Source organism: Megalopta genalis, chromosome 16 (assembly GCF_051020955.1).
Source record: "Megalopta genalis isolate 19385.01 chromosome 16, iyMegGena1_principal, whole genome shotgun sequence".
NCBI lineage: Eukaryota > Metazoa > Arthropoda > Insecta > Hymenoptera > Halictidae > Megalopta > Megalopta genalis.
Window position 1 is genome coordinate 5,628,306 of NC_135028.1, and position 23,754 is coordinate 5,652,059.

The following is a 23,754-nucleotide window of genomic DNA, read 5'->3' on the forward strand; positions in this document are numbered from 1 at the left end:
GCGGGTCGCGTTGCGTTTGATTCACGATCGTCCACGCTCGCGCTCGCGCTCGCGCACGGTTGATATAATCGAGCCTGGATCGCGATTAATTTAACGATCGGGGAAAGCGAGGTGCGTACGCGTGGGCGCGGGGACACGATCTATCCCGGCATTCGATACGTCGAGGTTGAAGCGGCGAAGTTCGCGGAGCCGGAGAGACGGTCCACGGACTCCATTAGCCTCGTTAAGCGTTAACGCTTCGCGGGCAACGATGGCCCGTAATGGCTACCTGGACCGAGGCTAATGGAACACCGGTAGAAAGCGGATTTTCCTGCAGCCTCGATTCTGTCGCACGCATTAATATCTATTGTGATTACTTTCGCCGCCGGGCCACGCCGATTCCGGATTCATTATATTCGTCGCGAAACGGCCGGCCCGCGAAAAGCGACAGTTCATGACGCTCGCTGCCGTGACTGAAACTGTTTCGCTGACTTTGCTCCACCGATATACTGTACTACTACTACTACTACTACTACTATACAACAAAACCTTTTGCTGAAAATGCTACCGCACTTCTGCTTGATCCTCTTATTGCTTCGTGTAAGTGCGAAGTCTCGTACTGATTTATCGAAGTTGTCGAATTTAATTTCGGTTCTAACCGCAACATGTTACAAGTATCTTCTACTGTCGTTTGTTTTTCATATTTAACCCTTTCGCTCCGAACGACGGATATATCCGTCATCCATATGAACACTCGCGGAGCCGAACGCCGGATATATCCGACATGCTGGTAAAATCGCGACCTAATTTTTGGACTGCACCGCCTCTTGTTACAGTCCGAAATAAACGACACACCATTCAAGTTATATTTGTTCTACCTGCATTTCCCATTATTATTGTGTTACATGTCATAAAGGGATAGAAAATCGAAAGTACTAACTTTAGGACTAATTATTATGTATTATGTTTTGTATTATGAATATTATGTTTTATTTTATTACTGTATATTATATATTATTTCTTCACTTTTCCCATTGTTAATGAAACTTTTTTTACCTATTAAATAACTTTATACCTTATGCAGAAATTATAACTATATTGTTTTAAAGAAAAATCCCTTTTCTTCCCAAATACACTATCCACGCGCAATGTGCACAATTTCGGCGGGTGGTTCCGTTCAGGAGGGGCGCTACGGCGGACTGAACCGCCGTAGCGAAAGGGTTAAGAAGGTTGTGCACCGCGACTTTTAAAAATGAGTGGGTTAGACGATTCTAACTCATACGCGACATGTTCGAATATTTCGACGCATGTCTAAGACATTTCGATGTGTCGGAGAAACAAGTGAAATAAGTGAAATGATCCCTAAATTATCAGAGCAATAAATTTGGTCAGTAAACCGTACACGTGTTGGTAGACAATAACACTCCTTGTTGCTGTGAGAGACAATGAAAAAAATGTGATCTTTGTGTGACTGTTACCTTGGACTCTCAAATCTTGTTTCACGCATCGGAGTAGATTCACAATTTTTTAATTTCCAACGGTGTTTATAGAAATGTACGCTAATGGTACTCGGGTTACGTAGAGACGAATGCACTATAATACAATATTTTTAATGCACTATAATGCAATATCGAAGGACATAATAATTAGAATGAAAGTACAAAAGCCATTAAAAATTTATTAATTAAGTGTAAGCTAAGTCAATAAATTCAGCTGCAATAAGATGATAATTAAAGAAGTTGAATGAGTGGAATACACGGCCTGGGTCATACACACATGAAAAACTATATAGAAAGTTTAAAAACAGTAAATTCGTTGTTATTTACATGTAGGTATTCACTGGTTTCATATTCATAAATTATTTTAAACCTACATGAAAATTTGAACGATCCGGTTAAATTACTTTAGCAATCTACAATGATGTACGTAAAGATTGCATCCTTAAAGTTTCAAGCAGAAATACGAAACAGCAAGTCGTATCACATGAAATCAGAGTAGAAACAATATGCTTTCAATAACCTGTAACGACCATTATCAAGGGGTCAACTGGAATATTCAATGTTTATAAACGCGAGTGATTTTTTTTTAAATCTGTATCAAAACCATGGATTTTTATAAATGTGATTTGATTGCACGATGATTAGCGGTGACGAATGAACCTGACGTATCATAACTATCGATTCGATTTGCTCGCTGATTACGATTTACTCGCCTCGCCTGAATCACGTAAGTTATTAATAATTATTGGAACCACAGGATTTGTAACTCGTAATCGAATCCGATATTGCACGCCAATCTTCATCGAGTACCGCATAATCTAATTACAGTTTGATGAACTCTAATTCGCGCGAACCGAAATCGTGGAAAGATTGCTCGATTCGTCAAAAGAGTTTTAGCATATTAGAAAGAGCCTGGGGGTTTATTGTGTATACAATTTCAAGTCCGCAATTTTAGTACACAATATGGATGTAAGTTGGACGAATTACTATAATTGGAATGCAAACCTCGAATAGGAGTTTATGTTACATTTTGGTCGTTTAGTTAACAGTACAGCGTGATTCTACAGTTTCTGTGCGTCATTTCAGTGTATATACTAGTTGCAAAGATTCTGCCAGTGGTCGATGTTAAATTAAAACAAAATTAAACCCTTTAAATGTTCGAAAATATGTAGGAGAAACGTAGTTAGTTATGATTTTATATTGTATTGTAATTAAAATGCATGTGAGAAATACATATATTCTTTTATGAAGGAGTTGTGTGCATTGCTGTTATTAATTATTTTGTTTCATTGTAACAAATATTGGAATAAAATATATCACTGTGGTCTTCAGCTGATTTGATGATTCCTATTCGAAGCTACCATTTAATCATGATTCGGCTAATCTTTACTTTAAGGGTCCAGAGATTTGTGGCTCTTTTATGTATATTTCCGTAGATTTCGTCGATAAGACACCAAAAATTCAAGTCCGAAGACGCGCAAACCATTGGTTCAAAAGTTATACGCATTCAAAGTTGACGAAATTCAAGCGTTTTTGATATGTTAGCGCGACGCCATATTGGTGCGTACTTAGTTCGGAGACGTATAGTCCTCACGCGAGAAGAAGGCACTTCTATGTTTACATTCCCCCTCTTACTAGCTGTCCCACTGCCGCAGCTGTCGGTCGCTATTGGCCGAAGACAGTGACGAAGATCGCCGTCGGCGAATAGCGACCGATAGCTGCGGCAGTGGGACAGCAAGTAAGAGGGGGAATGTAAACACAAAGGAGCCTTCTTGTTGCGTGAGAACTATAGCTCCACGGGTGGCGGTGCTAGATGACACCACAAATATCAAAGAAATTCCTCACAAAAACCGCTAGATAACAGCAAAAGCATAGATGAGTAGCCATTTTGGTATCATAATTCGAATGCTCCATATTTTATTGGGCTGATCTGTACTTTAAGGATTAAAATTAGGCTTAGTTTGCGTCATCTTTAAACGTGTATAATTTCTGAACCAATGGTTTGCGCACCTTGGGACTCGAATTGTTTGTGTTCTCTTGACAAAATCTGCGAAAATATATACAAAACAGCCAAAAATCTCAGGACCCGTACAGTAAAGTTTATAACCCATGATTCAGTAATTTAAAAATTACAGAAATTACTTTAAATTTATCTAATCGACAATATGGGCAAGATGTAGATTCGAGAAACACAGTTGTTAATTACAGTGCTGCGCCGTTAAACGAGGAAAGGAGAAGACAAATATATACATAAGCGTGTTATAAATTTAGTCGCAGGAAAGCTCGTGCGACAGCGTCGGGCAAAAAGACAAAAAACGCGGATTATTTGCACGGTGTCGGGAGCCGGCAGTCCGGCACGAAAGGTTAAAGGCCGCGGTGGAAGAGTCAGATGTCGCCTATGGAAGGATCAGGCGATACTGAAAAGTGAGCAGCAAGGGGATAACGAGTGTACAAGGTTGGCCTAATGAAACAGGCGGTACCGTTCGAGCAGCTCTCCGCGCTTCTTCGATCGAATAGATAAAGGGAGTATCGTGCACTGACCTTCTTCAGATGACCCTCCTTGGTGCCCACGAAGACGACGGTATAGTCACCGGTCGAGGTAGCTGCGACCGCGGTCAGACGGGTCTTGAAGGTGAGGACTGGAGTACCTTCGACCGCATCCTCGCCACCCAAAGGTGTGTTCACGTCCAGCCCGCAGAAGTCCTCGCCAATAGTCTGCAATTTCTATAAGAAAAACGAAATCGAATCAGAAGTTAATCAAATGTCTCCACTGTATTAACATTATAAAATCGCTGCAGCATTAACACATGCTTACTAAATTACTTTATTGAATGCGCTAAAAAAATAGTTTATAACAAATTTAGGACTGTAGAATTAATTCCCGCCACAAGAACGGGTCATAATAAGTTTGTTGCATTGTTATATATATACGATAATTAATAATTACATATAATATATCAAGTTTTAGTCAAAATATCAAATGGTCAGAGTGACAAAAATCGAGTAAGCAAATGAGAAAAGAGTCGCAGAATCTCTACGTCGCTGTTCGGGTGCCCGGGTACGCCACGTGACCTACCCCCACTCCTCTGATTCGAAATCTGAAATTTGACCACCGCGGTTTAGAGTCAACATTTTTTTCAGATATCGCGATTTTATAGAAATGCAAACTCTGAAAAACTTCTGCGACCCTGTGTACATGAGTTGATCAACTCTAATTACTTATTTTTTGGCGTTTAAATTCAATGCTCTGTGAACTAATTGCATCTTATGTCATGTTCAAAACAATATTTTTTGCCGCAATTACAATGTTACAGTTACGGTTCGCAATCACCTTTCACAAACGCATACTGCAGATACTTTATGTACACATACTGCGTAATCACGTATCACAGTTGCACAATAGTAATTACATGTTGTATCTGTATTATAGAACTGCATTTCGCAATTACATTATATAAATGCAAATGCAGCTTGCAGTTGCATTCTGCAACTGCACCCCCCGCCCGCTGCTTACAGCTTTCATTATGCAACTGCAATTTACATTTACAGTCACGAATTGCACCGCGTATTTGTAGCTACAGTTGCCTTGTGTAACTGCGGCGCGAAGTCGCTTGTTGCACTTGCACGTGACTAATAAGACGTAACCACGTGCTGTAAATTGTCCGAATGGCGTAACGCTATGCTCGATATGATACTGTATTTCCCTGAGATTTCAACGAGGCGGTGATCAGCCACGTACCTTTACTGTTCTGTGAACAATAATCAGCGAATCAAATTTTTAAATACCCTAATCACCCTAACCAGGGTGACATGAATGTTCGAATAATGAAACAGTTAATTAGAGTTGGAATGCTACTTTAGTCTTTATTAATTTATACAGAAAATCGTCTCGCATAGTGATAACAAACAAGTGTGCATAATTTCCAAATTTTAATCTTGGAGGCCCAGATAATCCAAGGTTGCAAACTATTCTTCTAGTACTGGATAGTAACAAGAGTTACGATTAATACATTTTCTAGCTTCGAGACTCAAGGTTAACTTAAGTTCACCCTATATACATATAGGGTGTATCCATTTATAAATGGACAAATTCGTTTTCTCGTCGGTTACGACGTGATACTAAGGGAAGCTTTGATATTGAAATGCTTCCTTTTTTTGATATTGAAATCTCATGTGAGATTTAATAATGCATTGTACGATGCAAACTTGCAAAAGATTACAGAACATTCAACGTACAAAGCAGGAATCGTTGCGTACATGCAAACATATAAAAAGATAGAAAGGATGGAAAGAAACAGTGCACAGTAAATTCTCCATAATTGACCTGTAGCTTCGAAACGAAAATGGGCGATTTGGAGAGAGGAGATACGATTATCCGATCCTCGCGACTCGTTTGTATAACCACCGCTTGTCAATAACTATAAAAACGAGCTACAAAGCTCGAATAATCGTATCCCCCCTTTCCAAATCGTCCATTTTTGTTCGCAAGCTGAGGGTCAATTAGAGAGAATTTATTGCATTTGTAAGTTACAACTGACGAAGGCCGTAATATGATAGCACGCTTTCCAAAGGCAGTAGAAAGTCTGATTTTCAACCCTTTGGATATTATACAGGTTACAACTGCCATAACAAATGATTGCGTGTCGCATCTTCAAGGTTGCAGCTGCATTTGGCATTATGCATTTGTAATTTCTAGACTGCGGATCTTTACGCAAAATAACATTTCATTCTCTCTTTGATAATTTTACTAAGCGTTCACTAATATATTGATATTATTAAGGGAAGGAACGGAGAGGGGGGGGGGCAAACATCTGAACAGTGGTTTCTAAGATAAAATTTTGAAAATTTGTGTTTTTATAGTATTTTTACGACAAATTCAAATACCTTGCAACTGGTAAATATTAGAAAAAGTTGAAAAAAGGTTATACTGTTTTTTGCAAGCAATGTAACGGTGTCCGTAATTGTCTTTTATCAGCATTATTTCTTTTAGAAATCAAGTTGGTCTTCAATTTTGTAAATGGAATCTTATGTATTGTTTTTTATATTGTATGAAAGTATGTACCAAAACGAAATCATTCTTCTACGATATGATGCAACGACTTTCAAGGTCGCACAAGGTCAAGTAGATGTACGAAGAAATCATATTGAACGTTTACTTTTTTTTTAGCCGCGATTCGAATACATATTCAATGGAATTTCTTTGTGCACGTATGTCTCTTTTGACCTCTATTTGACCTCTTCAAGGTCATTATATCGCACACTATGGAACTCATTTTGACACATATTTTCATATCATACAAAGATACATAGAAATTCGTTAAAAAAATTTAATGTTTCTTTTCCTCAATTTAAAAAAAAAATAATGCAGATAAGAAACAACATAAGACACCATTACTTGCGTAAAAAAAAGTATCTTTTTCCACCTTTATTTTTTCCTGATGTTTACCATTTGGAAGAAAAACCTTAGCTAACGTTAGCGAGAAAACACCCTGTATACGGAAAACTGCTTCGAATTTCTGCCGGAAGCTTGACGGACACAATCTGTACGAACGCAGAGCTATTTATTACGGGAAAGTAATCGATATATCGAAGTCGGGATTCCGGTGGCGAAGTATGAAATTTTCGCCGCCAGGCCGGGGGAATGTTTGAAACCAATAAACGAGCGTTAAGAAAGGCGCCGCACGGGGGGCTAACGCACGATGAATAATTGAACAAGCATTGTGGGCTTCCGAGGGATTAAGACATCGCGCGATAAAGCCTGGGCCGTAGCTCATGCATACTTTATCCGCGATCGGGGAAGACGCGGGAGAGCAAGGTTAAGGGGGAAATGATAAGGCGAACGATCGGCTGCGAATCATCGTGGAAACGCGTCGCCGCCGGATGCTCGTAAAAGACGGCGAGGAATTCGCCGCGCGAGATTTCCTTGGCCGTGCCGCGGGTTTTTCTTAAGGGAAAACCGGGTCGCAGAGGTTATCGCGGCCGCGGAACCACGAAAAATAAGCGCGAGCGCGCGCGCGCGCGCGTTGTAAAATATCTCGGCGCGGCCGGCGACGATAAATTATTGCGGCGTCGGCAATTAATTCTTGCCGAGGCCACGATTAATCGCGTCGCCGCGACGAGATGCGATACTTTATTGCGCCGTGCCGAACGTTACTCTTCTCTTCGCGTTTAGAAGCCCCGAGCCCGAGAAATCCGACGACCGTCACGCGCTTTTCCGGCACCGGTCTCCCCCTTTTGTACCGGAAATGGAGGATTCGTCCGGACAGACGGACGGACGGACTTCTTCCCGTCGGGTTTCTTCGAACGGTCGGATCTCTTTTTCCGCGACGGAGAATATCCAATTCTTCGTAGAAGCTTCCCGGGATTCCGCGTTTTGTTGGTTCTACAGTAATTAAGTCGGCCGATCCTTTCAGCCATAAAACGGTCTCAGAAAAGGAGCCCTTCAAGAATATTTACCTCGAGTTTGCGATTCTTCTCTTGAATCGAAATTCTTATACTTTCGTCGACCTGTTCAACGCGTATTGGAAAGAAATTGATCCCGAAAGAAAAGATTCGATTGCCAGAGTGGGTGATTCGAGCTTTTTTGGATCTTCGATTGAAAATGCGAACACTTTGACTCTTTTGTTAGTAGCCAAATTGGTGCGTGTACGCTTCGTGAAACGCGATTCCATCGAGAAAAATCGCGAATACGTACGAAAGCAATGGATTCCCGGAGATTTTGTTCTATGAAATCGTTGCACTTCGATCGGCAATCATCGCGACGAAGCGCATCCTGCGTGCAACTTGTCGCTATCGCTCTTAACCCTGCAGACCCAAGTTATGTACACATATTGGATTTGGTGCACATGAAATGTCGGATTTCTAAATGGATAGCAGAAGCTTCGTATCTTCCTTTGAAAGAAAATGTTTATTTAACGAAAATATCGCGCATTTGCGTCGACACATATTTCCTAACGAGTTTTTAATGTATAAATTCCAGCTTTAATGTTTTGGCCTGTCGAATGGATAAACTCGGCTTATAAAAAACGCGAACGTCCGCAGCATTCGTACTCGCACAAAATTCAAAATAAATGGAAAAAATACAGAATTTAATCCTAGAAAGATAACCATATGACAACGTACGTAAAAGATAACCATACGCTTCAGAGGCGCATGCTTTTCTAAGGCGTCAATTTTATACTAACAATGGATATTTATTTAAGTTGATCTAGTCATTTTAAAGGTTTGGCATTATTGTAAAAATAAAATGCTATTATATTTTTTAATTATATTATATTATATTTTATATATATATTATATTTTATATTATATTTTTATATATTTTATTTTTTTATATTTTAAGTAATTTTAAACTTAAATCACTAGACCTCTATGAAAAATTAACAAAAATCAACAGTCTTCGGTTTATGGGAACAAATCCCGTAAAATATCACAAAAAATAGTGTTTTATCCTTACAAACTAGTAGACTATAATATAATCAGTGTAAAAAAAACTATAATATTATAAAAAATTTCTTTAGAGACAGTCATGACAAACGTCTTTCTTGCGTTCACCACAAACTGTCTTTTTGCATTTGGCACAGGTCATCTTTGACATTCTTTTCTTTTTAGACGTGCAAAGACTGCAATAACGCCTTTTTTTGGCCGAGGGTTCTTCTTCATCATCTGTGGAAGCCTGTACAGCAGATTTTGGAAGAATATTTTCAATGTTGCTTCGCACATGCCTCGGCAAAGTGGGTGCTTCCAGTCTTTGCGTCATCCACGGTGCAGTCAGTTGTTTATTTCGCAGGCGCCTCTGCGACGTAGGTTATCTTTCTCGGGTTAAAGAATGTTGGACAATGAACGAATGATTTACATACAGCTAATAAATGAGCTTAGTATCCGGTGAGACGCGATTCTACCGAAAATAACGACACATTCCCGGCAACGGGCCGCGCGTGAAGCTGGGAATTAAGGAGCATCGGTCGCGTATTATCGCGAAGCGTGTCCCGCGCATCCGGCTTGGTGCCGGGAATTAGCAGGCTAATGAAAACCAAACCAGCGGCGAGATTCGGTTGATTGGAGAGAAATTCTACACGGGCTGGTTCCGCGGATGCCGAGGTAACCAATAGGGATGGCAAGGTTCACGGTGGCTGTGCACACGTACCGGACGAGGCCCTTCGTGTATACAGGCTCGTGAGAGGCGGCGGGAGGCCGCCGATACGCAAGCGAGCCCATAAAGCTCGCCTAGAAGTCGGCTCTATTTACATTCCAGGGTTGCTTTCGCCACCCTGTATACACTGCGCCGAACAATTATTTGCATTCCTGGTGCTAATACGTTGCCGACGTTGCGGAAGGGGCGTAACAGAACTATTTCCACTCTCCAACAGCGCGCCGCGGCTCTTTCTGTCTTTCCGCAAAGATGGAGAGTCTCTCGGAAAGAGACAGAGAGCGTGCCTGCGCGCATGCGGGAGAGAGAAAGAAAGAGAGAGGCAGGCCCGGGAACAATGGTTGCGGTGAAACAACGCGGTTGCTCTATTGAAATGTGGCTAATGCGACCGTCAAGACGAAATGGAAGCTCGTTACCTTAGCGCCCTACCACCCTCTGCTTTCTTTCTCTCCCCCTTCCCACCCTTCCTCTCGCTTTCTCTCTCTCTCTCGTCTCTCTTTTTAACCACTCGGAAAATTGGAGTAACTACGTGTTTGCCGCGCCACGTTGCCCCCGACACTTTCCCGGAACTCAACCCCGAGGAAACGCGACGCCGCGACCGTTTTTCGCAGCTTTCCCTCGCGCGCTCGCTCATTTTTCGCTTCGGCTTTTTGGCACCTCTGAACTGTAAGCTCGGCACGGCGCCGCGCGGCGATTAATTTGCGGCCTCTCCTGTGATTCGTGTTGCGCACACCGTCTTTCGATTAACTCGGCTCATGCCCGGCATCAGGATCCTGTTCACGACCGAGTTTCAGCTTAATTTCGTAGGGCTGCTGGCGCCGACATCGCGGTTCCACGTAAGTTCGGCATTTTGAGCGGGATTTCTGGAAACGTTCTCCGCTCTTTTGCACGATTTTCGCAAGAATCCGTTCAAAACGCGAAGATTTTATGCAGCGTGTTGAAATTTTAGCCTCGAACAAAAATTAATCTATAGTTTACTTAGTAAGATACCTTCAGTTAAGATATCGGTTTACATTTCGCCGGCTCCGTCAGCGGGCAGCGACGGTGATGTAAACTGTATACAGGGTGTCCCACAATTATTTTAACAGCCGAAAATGAGGGGTAGCTGAGGTCATTTGAAGTAACTTTTTCCTTTGCGAAAATGCAATCCGCGGCTTTGTTTACGAGTTATTAACGAAAAACACTGGCCAATGAGAGGTGACGGTGCGAGAGAGAGGGTCCGCGAGAGAGTCCGCAGCACGAGGCTTTGACAGAAGGTCGGGACGGACTCGAGCCGCGTTCGAAGTATTGAACAAGTCGCGAAGCGAGAACTTTCCGGATCTTTTTAACTACATAACAGTGACATTTTTAAGAAAAACGCTGTTCACCTTTACTTTAGAACGTCTGAAGAATATTCACTAATTTTCCGGACTCGAAATAATATGTAGTTTAACCGTGACAGTCGTTTTAATTTTCTGGTGTGCATAACACCTTATGTGTACCATAATCACGTATACAATGTGAAACGCGACAAATAAAACGTCTCTGATTGGTGGACACGACGAACCCAAAAAGGGTATAAAAGAAGCGTTTCTTCTTACCGGACTCTCAGTAGAGTTTGGTCGCTCGATCGTTTTCGCCCATATACCTTCTCTCAATAAAGGAATAAAATAAAGTCCTTTTTAAGCAAAGAATTAGAATCATATTCATTTTCATTCCATAATCCCAACACAGCGAAATTGACTTGTGCGTGGATCGTCCTGCAATGACGAAGGCTAATGATTTCGAGACATTCTTGTTTGGATAACTATCGTGGACGTGAAACTAGAAACGTAAAGTATAGAAGAATTGGATTGGCACAACTGAGTTCCCGCCGTTTAAAAAAGTTTTTGAAAGTTCATTTTTCAATCAAAATTAACACTGATTAATCAATAATATGTATTCTCCCTTGTCGTTTACAACTTCCTCCCGACGTTCGACAAGATTTTCAATGCTTCGTTGGTAGAAATCACCTGGTTTCGACTTGAAAAATTCATGCAACCGAGCTCGTTGATTTTTGTTGTTGTCTGATTGTTGAACGATTTAGAACATCATGGCAAAAACATTCAATGACATGCGGAATATTAAAATTTGAAAGAACGACGGAAACTTAGTTGCCAACCGAATATAAAAGTGATTCTTTTACTGCAATAGTACACAGATTACTCGATTTAAGCGGTACTTTTTCGGAGTAGCCTCTTTTTTACGCGGTAAATCGTCACACTATTCACGCAGCCGCTAAATCTTCGCGAAGCTCTTGAATTAGCGAGAAAAATGGAATGTGCCGTTACAGGCTTCAAATGTCGACGAAACATAGTAAAATGTGACAGCGAACGTCAGCTAATTTATGAAAACTTAGTGTAAGAAAATATTCCGAAAGAATCATCCGACAACATTTTCATTAACAATGGGAATGAAGTCGCACCTTCAAATATTACAAGCGATGAAAATTGTGAGTTTGTACCAATTAAAAAGGCAACGTTGATTTTTCTAAGTTACAGTAATAATAGTAATAATAGTGACACCGAATAAAATTGACTTTTGTTTCCTCAAATGTCATAATTATTTTCCTTTCGTCGAACTACGTGAAACGAACATGTATTTCTAAAATTTATACCGGTTTCTGTTCCCGATATTTTTCCTTTTGCAATTACAGACTCCGTTTACGCGATTTTCATTACGATTTTCATGCAGGTAAAGCAAATCCACGTGGAACGGAAATTCGTATAAATTGAGGAACGGCTGTATTTCGTAGACGTTCTGCAAGACGTTCTTGGCATTCGTTTATAACTTTGCATAATTCTCTTGAGGTAAAACGATTTGTCAAACCGTCGCATTAGACACTATAAAATGATCTTTCACGTACTGTCCGTAAAATTCTTGAATTTCTTAGAATTGTCAAAAGTAAACGGTGGAAGAATTTCTCGTAATCTGGAATTAGCTCTCGCGAAAGTAAAATTCGTACGTTTCTGCTCGTATGTGTGCGCACGTGATACTCATCTTTAATTACTATTTAAAATGCAAATATGGCCAGGCAACGGCCGTGGAAATTATTAACGTTTACTCTGGCGTTTTATTCCTCCGGGTGCGTAATACCTTAGACTAAAGTGAATTATCTCATAGTAACCCTTAAGGGGTGGAAATACGAAGATATTAAATGTGCGCGCGTGGCGAAGGTTGTGCATTATTAATATTAATGTCGGACAGCAACCCTCCGGAGACGCGACCTATCGAGGTGAGAATTTTCTAACGATCGATGCGAGTTGCAAAATGCTTTGCGACCTAACAATAATTAATACGTGTTCCGCGACGTCGATTAATACTGTATTTATATTATCGGTAACAAATCGCATTGAGAGAATCTCTGCATGAGAACGAGTCAGGCTTCCATTGACGAAAAATTGTTAATTAGATTATAAACAACCACTATAGTCGAAACTTGATTATCACTTTTTTTATAGATCTTTGTTGGACATTTAAATGATATTTTCACGTTAGATAAAAGTATTACTACATCAAATCAGTTTAAATACAAATTTTGTTGGCAAATTAGATCGACTCGAAATAAAATTTTATTATACGTATTATGCACCCTAACTTATTTTAACTGTGATAAAAGACTGATATCACATTTCGAAAGCAATGTAGGTTAAAAATGTCAGTTATTCATAAAGCGAGGTATTTATTTTATAAAAATAAAGTCGAGAAATGAAATTTTAAATACCGAGTGCTTAAGTAAAAATACAACACAATTCTACGCTAGTTTGTAAAACGTTATACGAATTTCTGCCTGAATAAATTCTACCTTAGAATTACAGAAGGGAACAAATTTGCAGAGCTGCGAAATTCCGCTTAATCCGGCGTCAGTGCGGTACAAAAATGTGACGTGATAATTAATTTCTTTAATAAAATTTTGTAATACATTGTTTTAACAAGAACATTTTTAATTCGAATAATACGTTTGCCAATAAGGTTATAGAACACATAAGAACGCGTTATGCATTATTATTCTTGTAATTTTGTTTGTTAAAGCAGGTTGTGCAAGTGAAATTGCTCTGCCATGGCCCTTGGCATAACCGAGACGCCGCACAGTGGGGCAAAATTGGACAAAATTCCAAAAAGTTACTGCTTCGAATCTATTCAAAACTATGTGTATAATGTGTTAAAATGTCTAAATAATCATATTTAGGAACATAATGATCAAAAATTTGAGCAGGGAATTAAATAGTACGTCAGTTCACAACGCAGATTTTGTTCTTATTGCCTGATGAACAAAAGGCCACTTTACGAAGTAATCTTTATTGAAAATGATTGTCAGGGATTATATGATTCTAATTAATCTATACAAATTTTATAATATAATATAATTGACTCGAAATGAAATAATTAAGTTCGATTTATTTTCCTAAACTTTAGATAAGGTTTAATTAAAATATCCTAGGGGATGCCTATTCCGATATCTTCGTCAGACAGTATATTTCGATATTATACTTTTTGTTATAAACTTTTTTTGCGAAAAGTTGCGGTCTTCAAAATATTTAACAAAATATGCAGTCATATACGCCTACAACGATCGCTACGAACTTTCAAGCACTAAGGCAAAATTAATGGAAAAATCTTTCGGACATAAGTCACTCAGTATTCGACTAACAATAAATTATATTAATGAAAATCCGCATAAAAAATGAAGGTGACGACAATTTTTTCAATGAAATGATATAATTTTTTTTATGCAAATCTATGCATTTCTATATTTTCTTTGACAAATAATTAAGGCATTTTGGTCGGAAATTGATTAGCTTAGAGGTTATGATTTTTGTCCCGAACGCCCGTATAAGCGCCCCACTGTGCGCCGGATTAAATCCCTGGCAGCAGCAATTTTCTAGACTCGGTCGGGTACGATCCGTTGACTAATTATTCGCAGCATCGTCTTAAGCGGGACTCGGACAAAATTTAATTTACCACGTAGAGCAAACAATTCGTCGTCGAGTGGGTTCATTAAAATTTAACGAACGCCGTCCATTTTGAGGCGCGCGCAATGTTACAAAATGGTGGTCCGACTGCAGAAAACTATGCTTCAATTTTAAACTATATAGATCATTTAAATTAGATCATTAAACGCACATACTGACAAATTCGAAACATATACAAAAAAAATTAATTATGCAGTAATTAGTTGGCCCGTCATCTCTGCTATGTATACAAAATCAGGATCCTAATTTTAACATTATTTTCGTATAAAATAATGACATTTTATATGTCTTCGCGTGCACGATTCAGATCTCCGTAATTCTAAGAAAATTCTGTATAATCATATGTTTGGGTTGAAATATCAAGATTAATATAATAACAACCCAGTACAAGTCATCTAAAATAACACGACACAGATCTTGGCGCTTCAGCAATTTTTGTTTCGCATTTCGATTGAACAAATTTCCTTTCGTTTATAACGACACATTTTCAAACCATACATTTTGCAGAACAAGAAATCGAACAAAGAAAGAAATCGAATGGATTAATGAAACATTCGAAGGTGGAGTGACATACGATGAATGAACGCCCGCAGTGAATAATAGTATTCCGTAATGTTTTTATCAATCCTTTTCCAAATTTCAATTCATATAACAGCTCTATTTATTAAACGTCTATTGTATTCATATTTCATCTGATTAAGTAGCGAATGTCTTAACGACGTTTTAAACGTTCAAGGTAAGTAAATATTGGTAATTAGAATCCACAAATTGTATTTTACTATGTATTTTTTTTTATAATAAGTATTTTATAATAAGTATTTTTCACAAAATCTTATATCAAGTAAGAACAGGATTGTGTTCAGGGATGTATAAATCCAGTAGCAAAATAGTTCGATTACTGTAATATTATTTAGGGGATTAAATAACGACTCGTAGATTCACTGAACAGACGATGTATATTATACCAGCTAAATTATTAAATATATATTCCATTTTAATATATCCATATACATATATTAGCTATTCATATTATCTCTTATTAGCTATTCATATTATTATTTATATTATCTATCCATATATTAACTAAATTATTCGAGCCCGATGATTATTAGTATTTTCTAATGCGGCTGCTTGGCATTGAAGGGTCAAATCCGAAAGCCACGAGATCAAAAATGTTGCAAACTTTTGATTTTCCATGGTCAGATTACAAAGGTGCAGAACGTGGAATCGTGTCGTCAAAGAAACGGGAGGTTAAGCGGTAAAGTACAGATCGGTGACCGGGACCGGAAACGCTTTGTCAAAGGCACGTAAAGCCGAAGGGCGGCGTAATTAATACATACTGCGATCGAAGGATGACGCGCGATGGCCACCTTGTGACGGTTTACCGAGCGTGGCTATAGGTATGTGCGTCGCGAACCAATGTCAACAAGGCTAATTATCGAGCGTCAACCCCATGGTTACCTGCCGGTACCAATACGCAGCGTCAACATATGAATAACTATGAAAACGGTCGTAATGCCATTTCCGTTGCCGAAAGGGCAGCATTAAAAATAGCCGGATTTTCTCACCGACAAGGAAGGGTTTTTAGATGTCCGCCTGCAATTACTTCGGTTTTTGGATATGTTATAGAGGACTCAAAATTAAGGAATACGTATGTTTTTTTATATCGACCCAATCTCACATTTATGGGGCAGTATTCACCCACCCAGATATGAGTCGTTCATTTTGAAAGTGGCATTAGTCACTTTCTTTTTTCTTTCTTTTTGTTAAATAAAAAGATACCGTTCAATTGTAATTAGTGTTACCATTAACTCGATTTTTTTGAAAAAGTGACTTATGCCACTTTCAAAATAAACGGCTCATATGTATGCCACAAATTAAGTTTATAACAAGTTTGACAATAATTCTTCACCCAACTCTAAGCGATTTTTTGTATTCCATCTTATCAACCTCGAGGGGTGGTTTCTTGAAAACCCTCCCTTGTGAGCAAACATTTTTTCGGTGCATTATATTCAACATGTTTCGAACTACAAAATATTCCAAGCTGTGTTTTTAACCCTTAACTGCGGACGTTCAAATTTGTGACAACTATTCATTAAAATATGTTGTTTATGAAATGTATATGATTTAAATTTTTACATAGAAGTCAGATACAACATGTATTCCACATGTTGGGGGTGACAAGGGGAGGGAAAAATACTCGAGGTAATAACTTCTAATATGATAGAAACAATGAGCAATAATATTTACAGTAGAGAGGGTAGATTGGTTAGACCCGCAATTAAGAGACAATTCTTTAAACTCCATGATTATAAAATTTTCATGGAATCTAAATAATTGTAGCTTTATTTTTTATTCGCAATTATTGTGGAACAGTATAAATACACCTTAACGTTAAATAAATTTGACACTAATTTATATTTAAAAGCTCAAATTACCTTTCTCTCTCTCTCTCTCTCTCTCTCTCTCTCTCTCTCTCCTATTACAAATCGTTTGAAGATAGAGGAAAATGATAAATAGGTTAAATGTAATGACATAATGGTAATACTAATCGGTGAGTTCATGGATTTATAGCGTTCCAGGTTTATTGCAATTTTCGGTTGCGTTATTAATTTAAATGCCAGCTTAAATCAGCTATATAATTAGCCTAATAATTCGAACATTAAATGTGAAGTGTCAGTTGTATAAAGATTGGCGTAAATGCGGAGTTTGATTGACTTTGACAAGTGCATGGAATATTTCATGATACCAACTATTTTCGATTGTTCTATTATTGCAACCGGTTCTCTCTATGCGCGTCGTCTTGACGTATTCTCGAAAGCTCGAACTGGAGCATCGTGAAACCTTCATAATTGCTTAGAAATTATTTATACTACATTTATTCTACATAGAACAGTTCCAACATTTCTGCATCCTTCGCGTGCACGATTCAGATCTCCGTAATTCTAAGAAAATTCTGTATAATCATACGTTTGGGTTGAAATATCAAGATTAATATAATAACAACCCAGTACAAGTCATCTAAAATAACACGACACAGATCTTGGCGCTTCAGCAATTTTTGTTTCGCATTTCGATTGAACAAATTTCCTTTCGTTTATAACGACACATTTTCAAACCATACATTTTGCAGAACAAGGAATCGAACAAAGAAAGAAATCGAACATTTCACGATATCTATGAAAAGCGACTGGCTGAAAGATACTTCACTCTAAGAAATCTAATCATATATTTTTCAGCTATGAACGTGTATGCAGCTGTGTGCATCAAGAGGGTGGGACATATTTAATCCCACCGTGCCCCAAAAAGTTAACGCTTCACAAGCTGGTGTACGTGCACATTTCGAGTGCGTCGTGCAGAACGAGATGGATTCGTCGGTTCGAAACAGTCGGAAGCCTACGATCGTGAGAAAAAAGCGTCGTGACGATGCAAAAGATGCGAAGTGTCATGCAGGCCTGTCAGGCTAGGGGCACACTAATTATTTTTTATATTTTAAACGAAGTTTTCTTAAACGAAATTTTACAATATAAAATTACTTTTTATATTGTAAACGAAGAAATAAATCCAGAAAAACTTTAAACGAAACTCAGCCGGCTGCGATTTACAACAGGAGTTAAGCGACGACAGAGCATTTATCCGTCCGAATAACAGCTATCGGGAAACACACGCGAACACATCGCAAGTGACATAATAATTAAAAACCAACAGGGTACACACGGATATTAATATTTCTTTTTTAACGTCAGGTATCGGGAAGACGCGGAGAATAGAGGGGTAGCGTCTGCAGTATTCCACGGGTACACGGATGTAACAACGCGTGTTCCCTGTTTCACCCCTCGCCTATGCTCTTCATTGGATTCGCCGGATGTGTGTTGATAAAATTCACCGTCGGGGCCGGATATCCAGTTGGAAATATCGACGTGCCGCGCGTATGACAGAAACAGCGAAGCGTGGCCGGGTATAAAAGGCGAAAAGAGGATTCGAGAAACGGCGCAAGATAGAGCGAGCGTAAAAGCCGGGCAGAAGATTGCAGGAAAAGCGGTATCGATCGTGCGGCTGACAGCCGCCTTTCTCGAAACCGCATCCTCGATTACAAACCGAAACGATAGGAACAAATCTGCGAATCGCTTTTCGACGGGGCGGAAATGGCGGGCTGTGGAAGCGCGAGCTCGCGCGCGCCCTTGCTCGTTGCAAAACTCGAGCGTGAACAGGAAGTCGCCGCGATAAATTACCAAAAATTCATCGACCAGACCTCCATTCCCGCTTTATTGCGTCGTCGAAATTCGATTAACGCGATCAGGCCGGATCAGAGGCGCGAACAAGCACTCCGCTCCCGTGATTCATTGCGTCCTGCGACGCTTCTGCAACGTTTTCTGTTTCCGAACAATGGATCCCGCGTTGCCAAGTTCTTCCAATATTATTCCAAAAAATGCCTGAAATTTATAAATGCAAATTTTCACTGAAATAGGGAGAGTGTATTTGTATTGCTCTATCTAGCTAATTTTCTCACCATATTTGAAGTAACAAAAATTGTTAAGCCTTTGCACTCGAGCGGTGATTCTCGGTCATCACTTGGTTCGACGCGGTGACGATTTTTATTTGGGTTTGGTTTCTTTGGGACCCGAAGCATGGTCTGACACCATCGCTTCACAAGGTGTATTTCTAAGCTCTTTGGATACAATCTTACGAAGTGTCGAATAATACCCTTTGAAATGGTTCTAAGATCGTATCTCAATGTTACGAGCCGAGGGCCAGGCAGGTTGGGTGGCCGGAGGTTGCATGCAATTGGGATTTTTGATAGGGGTGCGTAGACCAGCCGATGCTTATTTCGGCACGGGTGGCTACCTCCAAGGTGGTGATAGTATTTGGGGAAATTAGTATTAGGCTGCCTCGTAACTTTGTAAGAAAGAGAAATAAAGATATACCTCGAGCGGTAGAGATATATCTTTGTGGGTTATACCAACTACTGCTTCGAAATAGGAAATGGAAATAATTGAACTCGTAACCAAAGAAAACTGGTAAAAGCTAATTTATTATGCGTTTTGCGTTTTTACAAATGTATGTAGGTGTTCGCGGACTCTATCGCGCTCTCAGCTTTTCGCACTGAGTCGGCGGGGGCTTCTGATTTGATATCTAATTACCTACTAGATTGTTCGAAGGAGAATTAAGACTCGATCACACTAGAGTTTCCACGTCGACGAATGACTCGAAACTAGCCCGATTTCTGGTCGCGTTTGCGTCCTTTATATAGCCAGATTTTCTCTGGAAAAATGGTAGTGGGGGTGTTCCTATGCGGTCCGATTCCAGAAACGTTCGTCGTCGTACCCCTTGGAGGTACTCGACTCGCGATATACAAATGAACCGCCGGCTGGCTGGCGCCAGCCTGGCGTATGCCTTCGGAAAGGAATATAAAAAATTCGTGGGAAGATTCTCCGTACGTTACGTCAAGTTAGTTCGCGATCGCAGTTCAGACTTGCAATGCGCAGACACGCATTAGTTCGGACTTGACAGTCGTGGCAATAGGAACATTATTCTCAAAGTTTTCGAGTCCCATAAACATGGAATGTGGTAATGAAATTAGTTCGAGCGAGGATGAGCTTGTTTTCTCGTTGTTGAAGAACGAAATTACGTCTATGTGTATAACACTTCACGATAAAGGGGAGGAAAACAGTGATGAAGACAGCGGTGAAGTAAGAGGTGTAAAAAGGCGAAAAATCAGGGCAATTGAGAGTGGATGCGGCGAAAGCTATTTCTTAGGGTTTTTAGATCCGTTCTATCAATTCTTATATCCTTCATAAATCAGTGAAGAAGCAAAGAAACGAACGGCCGCTTACTCATCTCTCTCTCTCTCTCTCTCTCTCTCTCTCTCTAACTTTCTCTCTCTCTCTAGCTCTCTAGCTCTCTTCTCTCTCTCTCTCTCTCTCTCTCTCTCTAACTTTCTCTCTCTCTCTAGCTCTCTAGCTCTCTTCTCTCTCTCTCTCTCTCTCTCTCTCTCTCTCTATGCAATATGTAAAAACTTTGGTTGACTCATTGAGAGGAGACTTTCGTCAGGCACGACATCGAGTTTCTACTTGCAGTTTTGATGAAGTTCGATTGAATGGGAAGCTACGTGCTATGCTGACCGGAGTTAGGAAGGATTGCAAGGTTTGCTCTCGACGGAATAAGCCTGGCGATAGGTACCAAATCATATATTATTGCGATACTTGCCCCGACAAGCCGAGGATGCATCTGGGAAACTGTTTTATAAAATATCATACGAAGCAACGGTATAGAGCTTAATGTTTAGAGCAGATAGATGGAGTAAGATTCCTTCCTCGATGTATAAGGATACATAAAATATTAAAATGATAAAAGTTTTTTATACGTTAATTTGTGTGTGAAAGCATTTTAAGTTAGCTGTTACTGGTTCGAAAGAGGAAATACATTTTTATTCCACATCCGTTTTACAATGCTTATTACTAGACTGCGGATCATTGTGCAAAATAAAAATTTGCCAAGGCTTCTGCCAAAAACAGTGATTAAATACAAATGAATCATGTCTCTTAATAATTCTGATAAGTTGAAAATAGTGTAATGATATTATTAAATTGATCTTATGTTTACACAATTTTATACTTTAACTAATCATTTTTGGCATAAATGCGTCAAATCCGCAGTCTACTTATTACAAACACAGTAATTTCTCCCTAATTCACGCTCAATTGTCCACAAAAGTGGACGATTTGGAAAAAGGAGTTACGATTATCCGACCTTCGCGGCTCGTTTTTATAATCACCGATCTTCAACAACTATAAAAACTAGTCGCGAGAATCGGATAATCGTATCTCCTCTTCCCAAATCGTCCATTTTTGTTTACAAGCTGAGGAATCAATCGGAGAGAATTCGCAGTACTCGCATAGAAGAACCTCCATTGATGTCATTCATTTTCGCGACACAAATTTCACACATTTCTGTCGGCATTTATTCGGTGCAGGAATCGAACAGCTCTCCGCGTGGGCCCAGATTTCGCAGCAGGCCGTTCGTTTAACGACTTCATAGCACACGGAAAACAGAAAATGGGTGAATTCTCATCCGAATGGAGCAGCGGGGATAAAAAACAGCGAAAGAGAGTAGAGAGCAGACAGCGGAGGTATCGGAGGTGTACGACGGATTTATATTACGCCTGCGCTTCGTTCCTAAAAAATGCATTGCAAATGTTTGCAGCCCGAAGCAATGAAGAACATTCTCGCCGGAAAGAGAGAGAGAGAAAAAGAGAGAGAGAGAGAGAATGCTGGACGTCCTTTTGTTTCCGCCGGAGCATCGAGGACGGTACGGAGAAGTACGGAAGCGGCACAGATTCGACGGGTCAGCCGGTCGTAGATGGTTCTCCATCTTTCGGACCGGAAACTGTCGGAGGAAGTGGAAATTCTTGCGAGCCGAGCTCTTTGCGCCAATTCCCGGGTGAAATCCGCGCTTGTCCGACGACGACGTGGACGTGGACGGGGCCGACGTCGGCGTCGACGTCGTCGCCGGGAAACGTCGCCGATGGCGCGATCGATACGAAAATGAGACGGGCGACGTTTACGGACGGCATTAGCATCGGCCGTCGCTCATGCTTCATTTAACCGGATCATGGAAAATTTCATTCGAGCGAGTCGGTTTTGCCGGGAAGCCCGCGCAATGCTAAATATGTATAAGCAAACAACGTGGAACTCGGAAAATGCAAAGTGTCCTGTCACGCTTTCGTGAACACTGAATTTATCGCCCCGTAAAGCCTGGGAAATGAGAGATCTCTAATTGATAAACAATGTTGCGCCGGAATAATGAACTAAGCGATCCAACGCGCGGCCCTGTACGGGCGCTCGCCGAAACGCTTTCTTTCGTTTCGCTCGCGTTTTTCTGTTGGCTCGCGTAAATTACAAGCAGAAATCGCGAGATTCTATTCATGAGCGCGCCGACGCGAGACGCCTCGAACGTTTTCGAGATTACGGCTGAAATGATGCCGGTAGTTCCGTGTGTATCGGCGATGCAAAAGCGAGCGTTTTCCGTGAAATCCGATTCTTGTTCGACATCTTCGATTCGTATTGCGGCTCCTTAGCTTTAGACGCTTAACCCCTTGCCTTACTTTGACGAGTCCGACTCGTCATGAAAATTTCTAATAATAACTTGTTGAGCATATATGTTATTCTGCCCATTAAAATTTGAATAAAATTCTAATCTCTTGTCATCGATATTTAAGCATTCGAGTAAATTTAGGCACACAGTAAGCATCAATTTTCTTTCCCTTCTAAGAAATTATGGTAATCGAAAAATTTCTAATCGCAGTAACTGCGAAGGGAATGGTGTGTCAAGGGGTTAATGTCGATTAAATAAATACAGCGATTACTAAATGAGATACAATTCGCCAATGTTGTGTGTAATCGTGACTATGCATACACGTGCAACTGCGAATACAGTGAATGAAAATATCAGGACAAGCGCAATAGCTTTATTGAATTGAACAGTGAATTCGTTAAGTTAACCCTTCGCACTCGAGTGGTGACTCCGAGGCACCATTAAAATTTGTTACATCGCGTTTGAAGATAATTTTTATATTAGCAAAGCTTAGATTTAAAAAATTGTGAATAGTGTAACTGTTGCGTGGGCCCCAAGAGTCAATTTCACACGCGTAAAATGCATTTTGTCATATAAAATAAAGATACTATAAGTTAGAAGAATGATTTTACATTTACGGTTGAAGTAGCTTCGAGCGCAAAGGGTTAAGAAATACGGAGCAATCGTTATCAAGGTTTCAGTCGCGATGGGTAAAATGAAACAGAGATACATTTAATCATCTAAAAAAAGCATCGTTAAATGGAAGCTACGTGAAAATGTTTATTAACATTCCACTATGAATGTAGAAGGTGCCGGATACATTTTCAACAGCGGACAAAAGGAGAGGTAATAGGAAATTAATATGCGGAACAAGTAGAAACAGTAGAAACAGCCCCGCGGAAGTCAAAATTCAATTCACCCGAACATCCACTGCCGCGCGGCTGTATTTCCAAGCTCCTAACTCACCTTCGCGCGAGGAATCGTCTTATTTCCGCCGCAGCCGTAAATTCTGGCGTGCGTGCACCATGCGCGCGCTCGATAGAAAAAGAACAAAAAAAGAAAG

General features: G+C 40.0%; 1 protein-coding gene across 4 annotated transcripts in view; it reads right to left on the minus strand.

Moving 5' to 3' along the window:
* The window catches only part of PlexA (plexin A), an 809,381-nt gene that overhangs the window by 210,891 nt on the left and 574,736 nt on the right, over positions 1–23,754 (minus strand). For all 4 annotated transcript variants that reach the window (XM_076526877.1, XM_033482907.2, XM_033482918.2 and 1 more), the window contains one exon: positions 4,020–4,202. In XM_076526877.1, the coding sequence (XP_076382992.1) occupies positions 4,020–4,202 (183 nt within the window). The remainder of the gene's footprint in view (positions 1–4,019; positions 4,203–23,754) is intronic.